This window comes from Uranotaenia lowii, chromosome 2 (assembly GCF_029784155.1).
Source record: "Uranotaenia lowii strain MFRU-FL chromosome 2, ASM2978415v1, whole genome shotgun sequence".
NCBI lineage: Eukaryota > Metazoa > Arthropoda > Insecta > Diptera > Culicidae > Uranotaenia > Uranotaenia lowii.
The window spans coordinates 326,196,146-326,217,025 of NC_073692.1; the positions used below are offsets into that span (position 1 = coordinate 326,196,146).

The 20,880-nt window shown below is 32.7% G+C and overlaps 1 protein-coding gene across 3 annotated transcripts in view; it reads left to right on the top strand.

Annotated features, from left to right (window-relative positions):
- LOC129746608 (uncharacterized) overlaps window positions 1-20,880 on the top strand; it is a 372,164-nt gene that overhangs the window by 70,136 nt on the left and 281,148 nt on the right. For all 3 annotated transcript variants that reach the window (XM_055740345.1, XM_055740346.1, XM_055740348.1), the window contains one exon: window positions 17,279-17,491. In XM_055740345.1, coding sequence (XP_055596320.1) covers window positions 17,279-17,491 — 213 coding nt within the window. The remainder of the gene's footprint in view (window positions 1-17,278; window positions 17,492-20,880) is intronic.

The following is a 20,880-nucleotide window of genomic DNA, read 5'->3' on the forward strand; positions in this document are numbered from 1 at the left end:
TTAACCAAATTTTGACCGTATCACCCTTTAGTGTATCCATCCATCATATTAAATTCAACATCTTCAAGAAACAACCCAATGCAAATTACGGGGCATCCATTAATTACGTAACGCTCCTAGGGGGGGGGGGGGAGGGAGTAAGCTCTAGCGTTACGAATTGTGACATAGGGGAGGGGGGGAGGTATGTTTATCGTTACGTAACGATTTTTTCCTTAAAATATACAGTTTGAGAGCAGCTAACTTGATGTCATGCAATTTTGCAGAATGATAAGCAAACCAAAATCAGCTTAAAATTTGTAAGCTTCAACATGATTAAACTGGTTTGTAACCTTTCCTCTTTACTGATTCTGAGATAGATTCCTTAAACTGTATATTGAAAATCTAAGAAATAATCGCTAGAAAATCGAATATTATGTACATTTACCCCCAAGAACTCAATCTTCAGACGGAAATTTTACTATTTTTTCTCAGATGATTTAAAAATGCCATTTCCGACGAATATTACTAAGTAAAGTATATTTTACATAACAAGTTATGCTCCTTGAACAAAATAAATTAAACAAGGTAAATCATCAGTTAACAAGCACAGAACAACTAGTGGTAAGACAATCATTTTATTTTATCAGAGAATTATTATCAATGAGTACTAAGGAGCGATTTGGCTAGATATTTATTCTGTATCGAAGAACGTTAAAGAATTTATATTAAAAATTTTTTCTTACCATCGAAAATCATTATTCAAAAACATGAAAAGATGAGGGGGGGGGGGGTAATTATCAGCGTTACGTAATTTTCATAGGGGGTACGTCGAAGCGTGACGATTTGTGACATACGGGGGGGGAGGGGGTCAAATTTATGGATGCCGCCTTAGAAACCTGATCCAATAATTTATGTTATCCTTTTCCCCCACCTTAAACTATCATGGAAAAATTTCCTGCTACTAAATAGCGTCTTTTGTCACATTTGGATTCATATGTCTCATAAGTTCTCGAATTAATAAAACCAATTTGAATCAAATGCTTCCTTGTTCTTTCCCTTTGTTTCATTTGAAAGAGGGAGGGGTCTTTGAAAATCAAAGAAACATTTCTAGAACTCAAATAACCAATATAAAATTTAGTTAGTTCCTCCTCTTTCTTATGCTCCCACTTTTAGAAGGGAGGGTCCTCAAAAAGTCTTAAAAACAATTCTGCACTAAAAAAACCTCATTTGTCAAATTTAGAATCATTTGCTCGATTAGTTCTTGAGCCATGTAAAAAAATTGAGGAAGCCCCTCTGCCTACCTATCACCTCACTGGAAGCAAAAAAGGGTTCCAAGTATTTTTGGAAACATTTCTCGTAGATACTCTCTCATGCTAAATTTGTTCCCATTTTTTTAATGAATTATAATGATCCAAAAATTAGTGATTGATCCGGAATCAAAACCTTGGAGGGTAAAATCGTTCCTTGACCTGCTAGAAAAATCCATGTCATATTTCAAATCATTTAATTAGATCTTAGGTGTCGTTCAATGACGAACAAACTGTTGAATATAATTGTGATCATTTTGGTATGGAGTTTTAAATATGGCGAATGCGCCAACATCACAGTTTAGAGGAAAACGCGTCCAAAGTTTGACAGCTCCATAAACTTTGCAAAAATATTATTTTGTTTTCTCAATTTCTCGAGAACCAAATATCATTCGGATTACTTTGTAGGTACTATAGAAATGTAAATCGCCAAACGTACTTTTAAATCCAGCTAACTCAATTTGTATACATTTGGCGCATTCACTACCGATTTATTCTAGCTAAATCCACTTATTTGATTTGAACTCAACTTTTGTCCACTTTTTCATAGTTTAGACGTAACTAAACACATTTCCTTTGAAGTAAGATGATACGAGCTATAAAAAACAAATTATTAAAGGTAGAAGAAAGTTTTTTCCATTTCCGGGGTATACTTCACCCATGGCCGTAGGAACGGGGGGGGTTTTGGGGGTTAAACCCCCCCCATGAGGGTCCAAAAAAGCAAGTGAGGTATTATACTCTACACTCAAAATTTTGAAATCATAATCAAATTATAATAATAGCGAGAAGTTTTTCAAAAGTAACAATCTAGACTAAAACCCAAAGCCAAAACCTCAAAAACCCATCCCAAGTTCAAAATTCAGCTACAGTTTCTCAAAACTTTCTCACTTGTTCAAAGGTTGCCAGAACTTTTTCATCACGTATTAGGGCCAGATAAATCCGGGCTAATTTATATAAAAACCTTGCCAAATCCGGGTAATTGATTGAAAAAATTGTCGACCAAAATCCGAGCAATATCCGGGTAATTTTGGACAAAACCCAGGAATTACTTATCAAAAATCAAGAAAAAAAAAAGATGAATAAACCAAAAATTTGGACGCATAAATGGAAAAAATTCAAACACAATTTGTTTTTTTTATTTGATTTGAGAATGAGATTTGAGCCGGGCAAAATCCGGACTTTTCTAATGAAATCCGGGCAACCGGGTCGAACCGGACTTTTCCCTAATTTTATATTGGGCTTGTGATATAGCTCAGTTGGCAAGTCTGTTGTTTTCTGAGCCGATGTCCGCGAGTTCGAGCCCAAGAGCAAACATCGAACACAGTTGTACCGGATAAGTTTTTCAATAATGATCCGCCAACTGCACCGTTGATAAAGTCGCGAATGCCATAAAGATGGTAAAACGACTATAATCGAAACAAAACAAAAAACCTAATTTTATATTAATCATCCAGGCCAACCCGATTAAAATCGGCCAAACTGGAAACCTTATCTTGGAATTCAGATCTGAATACTAAATTTCAAATTAAACCCATTTTCCATTTTTGAGGTTCTGGTTTCATATCCCCACAGCCAAAATTGCATTTCTACATATTTTCGTTTTTTGGATTCTGTATCAATTTTAGGATTCTTGATTTTCAGTTCGAATAATCACAAGAAATTGGGAATGAAAAGCTGTTTTTAAATCCTGGTCAAATTTGGTTTTGCATTTCATATCAAATTTGAATCATGTTTTCGAAAATCGTATGCATTTTCTATGTTTAGATAAAAGATTTCCGAATATGAAAAAAAATTGTTTTACATTCAAATTTGAAGTTTTTAAAGCTCTTAAGTGGAGATCCGAAATTGAAAACTTAGATTAAAATTCATCATTTGAAATTCACCTTCTAATTCAAATTCACAAAACAGATTAAAAACAAATAATTGAAATAATGAATGAAGATTAAATCAACTCAACAGAATTTAAATAAAAGATTCACGAATGAGTGCTTTTAAAATGGCTTACAAAATTCTGATCTGTAATTAAGATTCGTAAAACGTATGTTTTGTACATTTCAGAAATCGTATAGAAATTCGGAAAGAGATTCAAAGTTCAATTTTTGAAATCAGGTTCAGAATTCAGGTTCAAAATTTAGAAAAAGATTTAGCTTGTGAATGAGTTTTTCAATCATCTAAAAATCACAATTATAATGTTTATTTTTTTGTTTTGATCACCGCACTTCCTAATGATCCTTTTGCTTCCTTTTCTTTTTTTAGTAACGATCACCGAGAAACATCAATAAAAAAAGATCGTAAATTTAAGGTGGAAATTGAGTTAATTTTCTAAGTTTTGTTTTATGCAATATATCTCAAATAATATTTAAAAAAAAAACCATCCACACGATTTTCATAATGGGATTGATTCTTTATGAAAAATATTTGCTGTTAAAGAAATGTGTACCTGATCTTCACGTAAAATATTTGCACAAAATTTTATATTTTCCCGGTGTATTTCAATATTTTCACGGTGTATTTTTTAACATTATTAATATTGCAGTTTTTAAAAGCCAAGTTTCAAAATTAAAACATAATTTAAGTTAAAGTTTACATCAAGCAAATTTGATCCGATTTTTTTTTATCTTTTACTGTCTGTTGGGAAAATTTGATTTATTTTCATCAAAAAATAGAAACTTGGAACTTGCAAAAGAGTTTGGAAGATTGGGCTTGTTTGAGTTGATCATATTTTTTTTAATGGCAAGCTTCTTAAAAAAGAGCTTATTTTATGCTTAAATCAAATAACTTTGATCTACCAGACCCTTGAACAAATTCAAACATTTTACCCATTGTGGAAAGCAATTCCATATTTTGTTTCTAAGAGTCTTATTATAAAAATTTAGCTCACCTTTTAGGCTAAGGACCACTTTTTTTTTAATTTGATACGAAAACTATTAACGAGTACTTAAAAATAAATAATCATATAGATACAAACATAATTTCTTTGAATTTTTGTTTGTATTCGTTAATTGTGGGAAAAAAATTATAGGTAAAAGTCAGTCACTAAAACCCCCCCCATGAGTCGGTTCTTCCTACGGCCCTGACTTCACCTACTTATAACAAAAAGCCAGACTATTACAATGTAAAGCAAAAATGTGTTTTACCGCTCACCCTTGAGATTTATATAGGAACCTCTCTTCTACCCTCAATAACTTTTTCGACGTAGCTCTTATTATCTTACGGAATTGAAAAGGGACTATATGAAATTTTGTCTAGATTAAGAAATCCAAATTAGCCAAGCAATCAATGTATGTGCATGAAGGATGGAGCCTAAAATATGGTTCTTGCAGTTCAGCTAGTACAAATGAAGTCAAATTTCCACACAAACATGAGATTCGAAAAGACCTAAGAACGATTAAAATTCCAAAGGGTTTGATTTGGTACATACAAATGGTAGGATTGGTTAATCTTGGATCAATCTTTGGAATGTATAATGTATTAAGATCCCTCACCCTTCCAGTGGGAAAAAAGAAAGGGGGAAGAATGCTCTTATACAAATATTTTTTCATTACTCGAGAACCTATCAAGCAAACAGTTGCAAATTTGGCATGTGATGGTGGGATATTGAAGCGAAAAAAGTTTCAATTGTGGTTTGAGATACATCGTTTTTTTCAGTGTGGAAATAAAAAAGTGGGGAACGGTCCTTTTTTGCATATATCGAAAACAAATCAGGTAAATTTGACATATGATGGTATTTGAATACAATAAATGTTTATATTGACAATTTTAAAAAATATTGACGATTTTAATTCGCTCCCTCCTTCCGGTTGGGAGATAAGAGGAGGTGGAACCTCATTTGCAATATATTTTAGATCAGTGGTTTTCAAACTTTTTTCAGTCACTGCCCCCTTTTGCAAAATTTTCGAGCTTAACGCCCTCCTGGACAAATTTTCAAAAAATCTTAAAAAAAAATGATAATCTGGATCGTTAAAAACCATTAGCTTTAGGCTTTGTGTTCTTGTAAGACTTAACTCAAAATTCATTCAAATTTATATGAGGCTATCAGAGCCGAATGGGTAGGGGGTATTATAAGTGTAAAAATGTAAATAATCTCAAACGATTCTTTACGTTTCAAACTATATTCTGTAATTTTTAAGATTTTTAGAATTTTATTTACATACTACTTTGTTCGAAAAAAAATTCAATTTTTTTAAAAATGACCAAACATATCAACTAAAATGCTTATTTTCTCGAAATTAGCTTTTATGCATTTATATCTTTTTGACTCTTAGGTCCTCATTCATATTGCATAACCTCCAGTAATAACTTAATTCTATGTAAAGTTTCCTGGACACTTACTCAAACTGATTGATTAACTTGTTTTGATATAAAATCATGAAATCATCATTATGGTTAACAAAATTCTATATTCACCATTAATTCGCTTAATTGTATACAAACTTATTATTAAGCCGGTGAAATAACGTACAAAATAATATTTTTTCTTGATATCTGAATTTGAATCCTGTTAAAAATTATGCAGTATAAAACAATTGTCTCATATTTTCTTTCCATAAAATCTAGCACTTAATCACAGATGATGCCTTTTACACAGATTTTTTTTATTTTACACAGATTTTTTCGAAGTTTTTTTGCAGATCTTTTGAGACAATACATTTCAAAGATTATCAATCATTGCCATCTAAAATTAATCTTTTTTAGGCATAAGCCAAAATATTCTTACAAAACAAGATCAAGCGTATACAAAATCTGGGACAATTTTCTGAAAAAAAAACTTGCAGCTCTGTGAAATTATAGATATTTTAATCTTGAACCTGATGTTAAGTTCTGTAACGTTATTTTATTGTTTTGTATCGAACTTATCGTTATTATTTATAATCTACTGTTCAAGCCAATTAGCATTAGCTTGAAGAATGTTGTAGAAGGCTTCCCAGAAGAACCTTCTAGAAATTTCCATCGTTTTATAACCCACGTGCAATCGAATATTCTGGATATTTCCATTCCATTTGATTCGAATATTCTCTTGGAAGGTTCCAGGACTTTCCTGCATATGTACTAGCTAGCTTACCAAGAATATTCCAGAACATTCGATAAGCTTATAAAAAGAGCTTCGCGTTGTGATGCGAATCAGTTCCATTCAAGAATCGCGCACGTTATATCGTCTGTTAACTTTCCAAGTAATGTTAAGTTAAATAATGTAAATCTTAGAGAAGAAAATAAAGAGAAAACCTTTAAGTGAAGTGTTGTGTCATCCTTCAATACGCCGATCCAAATATACAGTCCACTTGCCCAAACATCTACGTTGTGTCGTGATTTGTGAAAATGTGGAGTACGACCTCACCGCCCCCTGAGCTCTTTTAACGCCCCCCCAAATTTCAAAATTGAGCTCACCGCCCCCCTGGAAGCTCTCAAAGCCCCCAAGGGGGCGGTAGGGACCACTTTGAAAACCACTACTTTAGATTGAAGGAGAAATTATCAAGAAAATGGAACCGGACAGGTATTCAATACAACTGTGTTCGATGTTTAAGTACTCTTGGGCTTGAAAGATGGAGAGGAGATAATAGATATGGGATTTTTTAACGAAACTTTGAGGCCCCTACCCTTTTTTTGGAAAACTCGATATTTTATAAACCAAATTTCTAGCATATTCAGGTTCCTGTGCTTAAAAAACGATTTTTACCAGCCAACTTCTCTATATTAACGAATATGTTTAAAACACATTTCATTACAAAAAAAACTATTTCGTAATAACATTGTCAAATGATTAGCATGAATACAGAAAAAACATTTTTTTAACATAAATAGATACCTAATGTTTAGCATGGGTACAACTTGGTATGATATTCTATATCTTTTGTTTGTAAAAAATGCGTTGAATGAGAGAAAAATAGGTTAAAATAATGCAAAAGTTAGTCTTCGAGCAGGGGTCAGCAACCTTTTGAACCTACGGGCTTATTCGAATTTTAATTTTTTTTTTGTAACTGGCCGCACTCAAAATAAAATTTATTTATAGCTATCAGAGACCTATCAGTTATTTTTGACAAAATCAAATCTGAAAATGGAAAAAAAATAAAACAATGAGGTTTAAGAAAACATAAACTTTACATCGAATTTTATTTGTGCAAGGCGGATACTACCAGCCAAAATTGAATAGCTATTACACTTAGTGTAATTATCTTGATCATTGATTTTCAAACTGATTTGCACTTCTTCGGGTCATTCGTTCTTCCAAAGAGAGACGTCATTTGCCTTTCTTTTATATTAAAAACGGAAATTTGTAAAGGTCTCTTTTTTGTTCATATAAATACTTTGGTTCTTTTTTTTGTGAGTATTTTCGAGAAGTTCTTTCACAATAGGGTTAGTTGCCCTACTTTGGACCCTTTAAGCGGTTGTTTTCAAATGAACATGTTTTTTCTCATAAATGGACGGGAGGTTTATATCTTTCAGGAAATTTGTTTATAGTTTATGATCTTATCTGCAAGTTTTAGTAAAAATTTTCAACATTGGTTTCGCCGTTATTGAATGACTTGTATAGATATTGATGATCAAAATTTCAATCTTTGAACCTACTGTTCCTATTTTGGTACTGAACTGGTTCCTTTCATAAGACCCTGAACTGAAATTCCTACGAATAGTATGATTTTTCGAAAATATACAACTAAATTCACTGAAAATATTATGTGTAATCAAATATTAGAAAAAAAATTGTAGCATGGTTCATAATCTTCACAGTGAAAGTAATTTCCCTTTGAAGTTTGACTTGGACAGTAAAAAAACGTGATTTTTCCATATTCACTCTAATTTATCAAAACGCGCCCTACTAATTGAGCTGTCTGATTTACTACTAATGAGGACGTATACTTTTAAAAACGTTGAAAATTTTACCAAAAAGACTTTTTATGGCAAAAAGCGGTATGGTAGGATTCAGGAAGAATAAGAGCTCATTGTGTGCATATGAGTATTTTCGTCCTATGCTAGCAAAATGACCTATTTGTTTTATCAAGAACCCAGATTTTTTATGCTGGGTCAGGCCCATAAGATGTCTTAAATTGTTCACCCAGTCTTTTTTATTAAACTATTCTTATAACCGTCATTATTCAAGAACAAAAAATCTCACTCGATAATTTTTTTGCAAGTATTTGAGTGATATCAGAACTAACCTTTTTACGAAATTTGTTAAATAACTCAAATTTAAGAAATGAAAATTATCTGCTGAATATTTCCATCGTACATATCATTGCCTGGAAGGAAAAAATAATGACTTTACCAACAGATTTAAAAATGCCTGTGATCATCTGGTATCTTTATATTCTTCCTTTGCTATTCCAAGAAGTTTTTAGAAATTTCATATTTTGATTTTGAAAGTGGTAGTTTAAATTTTATGTTAGGCAAGGATAAATAATGTTATACCTATGCTTTTAAAAGAACACAGTAAATGCTGAAAATGCTAGAAAAAAGTTAAAAATATGGATGATTGGGTAAAATTCAGCTTCAAACAATTGAAATGCATATTTGTTCAAATCGCTGACATAAGGCTATGATCATTTAGTATCCGGGCAGTTTCAAACCTCTGTATTTTGAAAACTTTTGATTTGATCGAAAAACTTTATATGGAGGAAATGAAGGTGTTATTATGATATTTAATGTAAAAATATTAAAAAAATAATTTATTGTTGATGACAAGAAATACTCTTACTTTATGATAAAATACAATTTTTATCTTTTCACACATTTTTCAGCCATGTATTGATCTTTTATTTTTACCACAGAAGCTAAACCTTTTCAAAATCATGATATTTTACACAAACTCATCTGTAAAAATCAATTGGAATCTGGTTGGTACCTTTTCATGAGTAGGCATCTCGAAGAATATGACCTCTTAAATTCGGGTTTAACATAAATTTCTTGGTCCATCAGAACACATCTGTCACATTGCGTAAAACCCGGTTGCACAGATTGCGATCCATGGAACTGCTAATTTTTAGTTAATTCCCGGGTGACACTTGACAGGCAACATTTTTTGCCTGTCGGAAACGGATTTACTGCATAGTTAAGAGGTCTGCATTCAGTTGTCCCCAATAACCATAAATTTGTTCCTATAGTTGAGATCAAGGGTTCCACTCCGATGCTTGGTTTGAATTTCGTAAGCATCCTAGCGTGGCTCCTCATACTTCTCAACCATCTGGACCAAAAAAAAAAAATTCAGAAAAAATAAACAGTTCATGAGTTTTCAAGTCAAAAATAATGAATTTCCAAGGCGCAAAGTGCGTAAAAGGAGCAAATTTGTGCAAAATTATTTATACTATGGCTTTTTGCACCGTAAATATCTCAAACACACGTTAACGTAAAAATGTGAAAAAAATAGACAAGACAAGATTCATAACCAACACAACGCTGCTAAAGTTTTGCATATCCGAGCTCTAGTAACCTAGCTATCACCGAAATGAAGTGCCCGGATACTAAATGATCATAGCCTTACCTTTTTATTTTTGGTTCAGTACCTATTTATATGTACAATTATTTCATGCTAATTAACAATCTATCGTAGAAAAAGTTAAATTCAAAAAACAAAACAAAAAAAATAAATAAATAAATTCAATCTGAGAAAAGCTTAGCGAGCCGCATAAGAAGGTCTCAAGGGCCGCGGGTTGCTCATCCCTATCTTGCCCGTTCTTTAGTAGCAATTTTTTAATGAACTTACGAGTTTCGTTCAGAAGTGCCATTTTCATCTGACTATTTTGTATTTATGTATCTCCAATTATTCGACGCCAGCAAATCTGAACATAGTTGAAATTACCAATATTGTTGTAAGCTTTATATAATGGCAGTTCAGTGATTTCGTATTTGAAACTGTAAACAGGTCATTGGAAAACAGATCATTTTGCTAAGCTCAGCTTAGCTTTATTGACTACTCACATTCATCTGGTACCATTAAATCCAAAATACATCATCAAATTTCATAATCATAATAACTCTTATTATTCATGATTGGTTTCAAGAATGAGATATCAGATATTTCAAATTCCATTTTCGCAGGCGTGGCTCAATAGAACAAATTCCACATCGCCAGTGGTTGTTACTCCGTGATTGACCGAGGCCATCAATATTGTTCAAAGCTCAAAAGAATGGTGTCTAGGATTGACAGCACATTCACAATGCCCAAAACTGATGCTTTCTCTTTGAACATCAATAACGTCGTAGTCAAATGATAGATTTAAAAAGAGAGAAGGGGATGAAAGAAAAATGTTGTGCTTTAAGACCGCAATTAACACTGTATTCTAGCAAATAAATATGTTGGTGGGATGGGGGAAAGGATTCGAACGGGATGCTCTTTTGGCTAGTGTAATGATGTTAAAATAAAAACTTAGTTGTAATGTCAAACACTCCCGTTTTTTCCCTTTTGAAACTCAAAAGATACTAAATTTTTGTACGATGGTGCTATCATTAAAGTGTTAAATTGACGCTGCCGCCAAGACTGTCTAATATGTAAGAACAATAAATTGAAAAAACGGCTTTAAAGATTTTTTCTAGAGTTTCGTGGAATCCCGGTTGAAACTTTACCTTTTCTATTTCTATCTTCACAGAGATTAAGATAATTGTTGTAAAATATCGTTCATTGTTTTTCTTGCTTTTGAATTTGCTGATGCAGAGAAAAAAATAATGATGGGTTTTTCGTCAGTTGATCATTTGATTCCCTCTATCTGCGTTATATTATTCAATTTACTGGTTGTTTTCTGAGAAAATAAGTTTTAAATAATGTTTATGACCTATCTTGATAAAGGTAACGTAGGTTCATCATAAGAATGGAGTGGGCCTAAAATAAAATAAATAACAAGGTTCCATAAATTTAACAACCTGGCCTTCAACTTTTTGAGAGTTTTTCTGTCGATGATCTTATCAGAAAGACTATAAATACAAACTAAATTGAAATGACAAAAGCTTGAAAAATATACGGATCTGTTGCAGACTTTTTTTTCCATGTTTCACAACGAACAGTTCAATAAAAAATCAGTTTAGTGGATTTAGCCCATTAGGCTACACTTTGATTTTAAAATTTTTAACAATTGTTATTTTTTACTTTACAATACTGTTTTATCTAGTCTAACTTTCGTAATTTTAATGAATACTTTCAAAGCCATTTCAAAGCGTTTTGTAAAAATAGACATATCTCAAGTAACAATTTTAGCTTTATTATGGTCAGCAAAATATCGTTTGGACTATCGCATTAATCTTCATAAAAAGCTAAAGCGCATTCTATAACATCACCTGGACTCTAATAAAGCCAAAATCAGGCTATTTGGCCCTACCCTAGAAACGTCATCAAGACATATAATTGTTGGTCATCAATATTGGTCACCAAAGCTTTTAAAAAGCTATTATAAAACATGTTAGAATTTTTTGTTTTTTTTCGGTTCTGTCAGTTCTCGGAGTTTTTTTTTATTTTTTCCAGCAACCATAATGGTTGATGAATGATGATTGCATTATTCAGATATGATCTGGTAAAATTAATAGCTAAAAAAAACCAATGTTTTAACCATATATTGAGCTTCTTTTCTACTGCCAGTCAAGATTTTAGGTAAAATGTGTATGAAATAGTATCTTAAAATAAATGCGCCTCGTCAAATTTGAAGGTCAATCATGATGGAATTGGTGGAAAATGGCCTGAAAAAATATTTTCCAATGCTGGCATGTGAATCCATCAACATGGCGTCATTTTGTGCCCTTCGATTTTGCAACCAACATGGCGTGAGTCAATTCATAGTTTTATTATGGTTTAATGATGACCCCAAAAAATGCTACGATTTGACGTTTCTCTCGCAAGCCAACCAATTACACGCTAAGGTTGAGTTCCTCATTTCTGAGTTGTTAATCATTAGTACAGTAAATGAGGACAGACTTTTTGAATGAAAAGGGATTGGTTTTGAATGACCCGTGGAATAAATCATGAGTTGAAGTCAAATTTCGTTGTCTGACGCCATCTTGAAATCCAAGATGGCGGCTTCCGCTGAACTTTAAAATGGTGTAAATGACTTGAAATCGCATAAAACCCCAACAAAATGGGTATCGGGTGAAAGGGCTAAACGAGTAGAAGTTGAATTTAGCTATCAGACGCCATCTTGAAATCCAAGATGGCGGCATCCGCTCAACTTTTAATGCTTAATGGTGACAAAAAGTCGCATTAAACCACCACTATACGGGTATTGGGTGAAAGGGCTAAACTAGAAGTCGATTTTTTTCTTTCCGACGCCATCTTGAAATCCAAGATGGCAGCTTCCACTGAATTTAAAATATTGTTAATCAATGAAAATCGCTTGAACACAACTTTTTTCACGTAATACTACATTAAAACTACTATTTTAAGACAATTTAGATAATTTTAAATCACTTTTATTATTTTTTCATTATGTTTCTAATGCATTTAGCACTTTTCTTGTTTTGTTTATAGTTTTTGATTTTTTTGCCATTTATGTAATTCTATTATTCCTATCATGCTATTATGTTTAAATTGTATTGGTCTTATTCTAGCGAAAACTATAAGGTTATGTTGTTTCTGTTTACCGTCTGATTTAGGCACATGTGCCAAATTCGATGTTTCCAAAATCGAATGTTGCCAAAAACGAATGGGGTCTGTATTGTGGTGGTTTTTGTGGGATTTTCAGTCACTTACAGATTTTCAGAGAAACGCGAAAAGAGATATTTGACTTCTATCATTTAGCCTTAGCACCCAATACAATATATTTGGGAGTTTCATGCTATTTTCATTCATGTACAGTATTTTTAAGTTCAGCTGAAGCCACCATCTTGGATTTCAAGATAGCGACAGAATGCAAAAATAAACTTTTTATAGCTTATCCCAATTGACAAACACCCATATTTTGGAGGTTTCATGCGATATTCAATGATTTAGAGCATTTTTAAAGTTTATAGAAAGCTGCCATCTTGGATTTCAAGATGGCGTAAGATAGCAATATTCGACTTCTACTCGTTAAGCCCTTCCACCCACTACCACCTGGGTTTCATGTCATTTTAAGTCATTTACTACATTTTAAAGTTTAGCGGAAGCCACCATCTTGGATTTCAAGATGGCGTCAGATAGCGAAATTCAACTTCTACCGGTTGATTTCTTTCAACTTATACCCCTATAATAAAGGTTTTATGCGATTTTCAGTCATTTACAGTATTTTCAAGTTGAGTGGTAGCCGCCATCTTGGATTTAAGATGGCGACGGGCAACGAAATTTGACTTCTACTCGTTTATTACTTTCACCTAACCATATTGTGAAGGTTTCACGATATTTTCAGTAATTTACAGCTTTGAAAATAAAAGCGGAAGCCGCCATCTTGAATTAATGATGGCGTCAAGCAACAATTTTTTTCCTACTATTTGGGCCCTTTCACTCAATACTCATATTGTAAAGATATTCATACCACTTTCGGTGATTTCAAGTTTTCAAAGATGTTTTTTTTAATTTTAACTCAAAACCAACACGCATAACTTACCAAAAATGTGTAAAAATTGGAGTTCCAATTCAAATATGTGCTATCTAATCTGAGCGTGTCCTGTTTTGACATCTTGATCGAGAACTGTCACTAAGTTTTATGGCGGTTTAATAATCATGCACTGAGTGCTATTATAGAACATGCAAAAGAAAGCTTGGAGCAAACTTCTAGGTTTGTGTTTTATTATAGTTTAAAAAAAGCATTCACAACTCTTTCAAAATAACTAAAACAGCATGTTTAATAAAAGTTTTATTAGCGTTTTCAAAACCATCTAAAAACATATGGTCGAAAAAAAATTATAAGCATTCTGCATGACCATAATAAAACCGTCATAAAACGAGCTGCACAAAAAAATGCCATAATTAAACCATAATAAAACTTCCTAATGCTAGTTGGCATAATCTGTGTTACTTGGGATGGGATAGCTTCGCGGGTGTATTTTATATGGGACAGACATGACTTGGTATTTTTTCGTATATGTTGGGAACATAATTATGAAAGTTTTTAGTCTGCATTTAAGAACTAACTGTTTTAGAATGTTTTCCGAGATAAACTAAAAAATGATGAAAATGCATCAGAGACAGTCTTGCGAATAGCGGCAGTAATTACCTAAATTCTCAAAGATTTAGATAAAAGATAGTGCACAGTCAGAAATATGAATGCAATCTAAACATTATTTCTATCATTTACGCTTCACATGGGAATTTTTCAAAAATCGAGTACTACAATTATTAATCAAGTTTAACAATTTTGTTTGACATTTATATACACACTGAGTTCTTTATTTCAACATATTTTTAAACTGTAGAATTTTACTATTCATGATTGAAGGAAACTTTGTGTTTAGCTCGATTTTTAATTTTCTGAAATATATACGTTGATTGATTGCATATTTTTCTCAAAAACTGATATTAACATGTTTAAATTAAAAAAATCATTTAGAGTAGAATTTAATTTGGAACATCATATTGTACTCTTAGTCACAGAGAATTAGCGAACAAAAGAGTATTTTTAGAGTCTTAATCTCACTGATTTCTTGAGTGTTTCTTAAAAGAAATTCTAGTGCGGATATTGTGCTATTTTACGGAACATTTTTAGATGTCTTGCAGGAGACCCATCATAAATACCTTGAACATTGGTAAACCCTGATGGCTTCCTTGGGGAACTTTTTTTTTGCTTTCGATTATAGTCGTTCTACCATTTTTGTAGCATTCGCAACTTTAAAATTATCCCGTACAACTATGTTCGATGTTTGCTCATAGACAACGGCTCAGTAAGCAACTGACTTGCCAGCTTAGCTATATCACAAACCCTTGTAGTTATTGGAAGACTGATCATTTGACCATTTGACCCAGAACCAAAAACTTAAGCACTATTAACTGCTAGTTATACGTATTAAAAGGTAGAAAAAATTATGTTTATGATAAATGAAATATTATTTGAAAAGCAAAATTCTTTGAAAATACTTGTAACATGTATGGACATCTCGCTAGAATTGTCATAACACGATTGTGATCTTGATCACGAAAAAAAACCTTCATCTTGACTGCATTTTTTATCTTTCAATTCTCAGAGTTCCTTAATATTGCTATTTACATAATTTGCCATCAATTACATGATTCCAAGTTGGTTCACCACGTCCCGTTCATAAAATAATGGGTTTTTTTTTACTTGAACCGAATTGACAGTTGGTAAAGTACATCGGGAACAATAAATTTCAAGCAACTTCTTTGACAATTATCATGAAACAAAATCCCAATGGGTTTATTTATACAGCGTTTATTCAATGATGCAATAAATCGGGGCAGGCTTCATGACACAAGTTAGTAGTTATTCCTTCATCTGTCGTTAATGAAGGAATCTTAAAATCAAAATTGAAAATCTTAAAATGCGAACGATTCGATAACATCAAGTTCAATTACTCTGATACACTTTTTTTTAAATTCATTTGTACATTCTACCTCATAAATGCTGAACAGTTTTAATCAGCCCATATGCTTTCCGTGCAAACTCGGCTCAGCGTAGGGTGAAAAAATTTATTCGTGCGCTTATCGTTCGCAAGGATGGTTCCCTTATTTTGCTTCCTGCTTCCGAGGCGCATGACGATATCTACCCACTTGGCGTAGACAGCCGGTAGCTTTCTGCTAAGTGGTCACACATAAATTCTAGGGCATAATTGAGTGCAACTTTGCAAAGGGGATTGAGCAATTATTGGAGGCATCGCATGGTTTAATGGTAATTTTTTGTTGAGCTCATAATTAATCGTTTGCATGAGTTGATACGCCCTCGGGTGCTGACTATTTCTTGTTGAATTATGGTATTTTACGCTAGTAGATATGTACATATCTGTTTTTTTTTGTAAATGGCGTATCAATAAAAGTTTACTGAGGTTTTATTCATTTGGCTATGATTTGTTCGTTAAATTATGATAAAGATAGGTGAAATGGGTTAATTTTACCTCCCTAGCGAGGTTGATTGATACATTTATTCATCCATGAATCACACCTGAATTCCGTATGCTACAAAAAAACGAATCGTCTGCATGAAAGCATAGCCATTAGTTGTGTTAACATCAATATCGAAACAGGAACTTTGCAATGGTGCTACACAATTATTAGCCTTCTTCCGATAGTTTTTTGTTTGCGTCGCCCACCTGATAGGAAATGTACTGCCTTTGTTGCAAAACTTTTTGACGTTAACTTGCATAACCTTTTTAAATCAAATAAATAAAGATTTTGATTTGTTTTGGTAAAGTAAAATTGATTGAACTGTAATCAATTTTTTAAGGAATGTGAAACGTTCAATTTAAATTAGTGACCGAGAAAAAGGTTTAGGAAGGAAGTGTGAATTTATGTTGACTTTATCTCTATTTGAAGGGAGCTAAATTCGAATATTTTCCAACAGGAAGTGCCTTGATGTAGGTCAATCACATCGTGGTGATACCTGATAAAAACTTTCAATAAGAATTGTGTCCATCTACAGGTAAAGTCAATCAAATGGTTGAACAAGGCAAATCACTTGCTTCCAGACATCAAGATGAAATGCAACAATTAAAATATTGGCAATTCCGGATTTTATGATCTAGTTTATGACCCCGAATGATGGATCCCAACCCAGACTTTGGATGACGTTAAGCAACTTTGTATGTCCAGATAAGCGATACAGACTTTGTATTCCAGTTCTCTGGTGATTCATTTCTCCGATTGGATTTGCCGGCTTTAGAGCAATAAAAAGGAAAGTTTTGCCAGAAGGCGTAAGATTGAGAACTTGTTTCTTGAATGGTGCTAAAATTCAATTCGACTCTCTGAAATAAAAAAGTTTTCAAATTTGGAATGCTCAGGGTTTTCCTCAATTTTAAAAGATTTTTTCTAAGTTTCCAAACCTTGAAAGCTTTTCAACTTCCCAGTTGTTTTTTTAATTTTGCAAATTCAAAGCTTTCAACCAACGCTTAAGACTAGCTTTCTAGTTAACCACGTGCTTTTCCATTTTCGTTTCCAGATCCCGTGCCACAAGCTCGTCGAACGATTCGGGCGCCCCACGCAGCCAGTTGGATGAAGCTTTCGATACCGATGTAAACTTAACCGAGCTAGATGACGACTCCAGTCTGTACGGGTCCCAGTATTCGTATTGCAACTGTAGCTACTGCGAGGAGGAAGCAGACCGCAGCCATTTCGATAACGTCCGGGGCAATCGGTTCTCCTTCTGCGACAGGTAAGTCGACTTTGCTGTTTCAAGCTTTTTTTGAGCGAGAAAGCGAGCTTCTGGATTGGAAAATGGAGAGCTTTAACCGGTTATGCTGCGTCAGAGTTTTCCATGTTTTGTCGAGTGAATCGAATGGGCTGAATGTCAGCAAAGCACAAAAAGCTCAATGGATCTGAATTTAAGCTTTTGGTCGTAGAAAGAATGATTTTTCTAGGATCGATATTCATCTAAGCCAGGGGTGAGCAACCCGCGGCCCGCGGGCCGCATGCGGCCCTCGAGACATGTTAGTGCGGCCCGCGAAGCAAATTTCAAATTATTTTTTTCTGTTTTTGTTAATTATCATAAAATAGCAGTCACAACTAACCAAAAAAAAATTTATAAGAAAATCAAAAAAAAAAAAATAAAATTCCATTTGCATCCGTCCCATAATCATCCAAATTGTTGATTTTTTTGTAGGATTTAAGCTTTTCATTGAATTTTTATGAAGGCATGGATGCAATATTATTTATTGGAAAAACGTAATATAGGAGTTGGTTAAGTCTTTCAAACAAAGTTAAAATTTTATGAAAAAGTGAAATATTTTTGTTCTTGATTATTGACGGAAATAAGGAAAGTTTTATAATAAAGAGTGGGTGATCGATTATAGAACGTTCTTGACTCAGAAATTCTGATTTCTCGACTATAATAATATCTGTAAATCTGTGATTCAATAAAAAAGTTTGTAACAGTTACACAGGAAGGCTGCATTTTTAGTGCCTATGATTCAATAACTGATTTAATAAGATTTTTTTAACAGATATTGTCTATCACTTGTGTGTAGAAGTTTTTGAATTGATCAGTTTTAAGTAAAATCGATCTTTCATAAATGATAAACCAATAAACCTCCATCAAATTCTAAAGCTGACTTTCAATAATTTACTACCTTTCATTCAATCAAGGACTCAGATATTGCCCAAATATTCTTGTATCAAAGATATAATGCTTTCAAAAGTTGAATTCTACTTACAATTTGTAGAAATTCAGAAAAAAATTAGATTAAACTTCTTCCGACATCATTAAATAAGGTTATTGAATATTGGATATTAAAATTTTCATTCATTCAACAACTTTGTTTTTTTTTCTCGAGTGATTTTAAGCATCTTTATGGCTTATTCATCCCGAAGTTAGTTGAAGACTGCGAAATGATTTGATCTACGGTTTTAAAAATATCAAAGATTCAATTTAGTTTAATTTTTCTATAAATCTTCGTCAAAATTCCTTTTTTTGCAGGATTGAAAAAAAAAATAACAAAATGAAAACTTCCATAACTTTTTTCTCAGAATTTATAATGACTCGCGGTCTCTGAGAAAGTTGATCATTGAGTATTTGTATTTTACAGTCTTGTCAAAGAGTAGGGGAGAATGAGGATACTTGATCCCTGGGGATACTTGATTCCTTAGCTATATCTCGAAACTGGAATGTCTTACGAAGATCAAATGTTCTAGAAAAATGTGCCAAAATGAGCCAAATAACAATGCTTGTAGTTTGAAAAATTTTAACAAAATAATTGTTTGAGTAATTGAACTTTGTTTGAAAAATTTCACAAAATGTAACTTGAAGATCTTTTTTCATCACTTTAAAATGTTCCTTACATGGGAAAATTATGAAAAAAATATTTGTTCCAATGTATCAATCGTTCGAGCGTAGAATGAACTTCATAATGCCATATTTTCAAAGCAATGGAAAACTCTTAACTTTTTTCAGAAAAAGTTTTCTAAAATGTTGATTATGGGTATAATTGATCCCCTAGAGTTGGGTACAATTGATCCCCCTTCCAAACGGCATATTCTTCTTCTGAATTGATCGTTATGATTGCTGATTACGAAATTACTAATATTTATCCAATAACTAATAACAATCCAACAGTTATCTGAAGAAAAGACCAAAAATAATTAATTTTCTCTTAATTATAAAAAATTGCGCCTTTAAGTATGCAATGTTATTAGCGTTGAGACAAAGTTATAGAATTTCTTCTTATGTCTGCTATAAATTGTGAAATGAGAACAAACATGACCAAAATACTAAATTAACATTCTATATTAGGGTTTTGTTTGATTTTTATACAAGGATAAGGGCTTCCTGAATAAAAGATCAAGACTCCTTCAATAGGGGATCAAGTCTCCCCTAACTTCAGAAAAATCGCAATTTTTTTACTCCCGCGAAAATGCTTCTAGTTCATCAACGGGTTCAAGTATCGTTCTAGTTTTTGGAGCATAGAAACTTGAAGTTACAAGCTGTCAGAAAATGTCAAAGACGGCGAGTTGCTAAATGTTTCCAAAAAGATATGGTGAAAATAAGAAAAGGGGATCAAGTATCCCCACTCTCCCCTACGCAAATTAAATAACTAATTTTTTGACCTAGTTTTTAAAGTCATCTCGAAATTTAGTGCTGACAAAAAAAAATGAATATTTGAACTCAGCAACTTCGGGTAGGTAAAAATCTGTTTTGAGATTCCTTGCACCTCGGAAAATGAGAATTTTGTTATCTTGTGTAATGTTTTTTTTTCGGAAATTTCATTGGCAAATCAAGCCAAACATTGATTAAATTAAATTGATTGAATTGAGTCATTTTATTTCAAAATTAGCAATCCACATTACCAAGATTTTCATGATTCAGCCTTAGAAATCCCAAAAAAGTAGGTATCTGAATTAAATTAGGAAAGTTTTTGAAATTTGTAAAAAAAATCTAGAATCAAAAATGTAAACTGTAACATTGACAAATCTGATTTAAAATCTGTGAAATTATGAATTTTTCATTAATTTGAAACCATGCATGCTCACCATCTCAATGCAATGATTTCATACGGAACTTCAAATTATAAAAAGCCGCTGATTGGAAAAAGGAGGCTTTACGAAAAAAAATAAATAAATTGTAAAGAAAACTTTTTTGAAAATAGGCGCAGTAAAAAATCGCAATGGTTAAGCTCCATGAAACTTTCCAAGGAGAAAAATACCAAAATACCATTTTGATGACGAAAAATACCATCGCATCGGTTCGAACAAAAAAGGTTTTTTTTTCAGAAAACGGTTCAAATCTTTTTACGAACCTTCGAAAGACTTTCGAAAATTTTCCTTTTTAACAAGTTCGTCACCACGTTCATTTTGACAGTTTTACTAGCCAGCCCCAAACATTTTTCGTAGCGAGGAAGTAAAGAGGGAAAACTCCAAAATTTGAAACGTGTTGCTAAACTGAGCAGGTATCTGGTGTCAGAGGGCGTCACCCGTTTTTTAATAAATGAAAGGGAGCAAATGATGTTTGCTTTTTGTAAAAATAGAGTCTTCGCTAAACATTTCAAATCTTTAAAAACATTCAAATTATTGAAAAATGATCCGGTTTTAGTGATGAAACTAAAAACTACA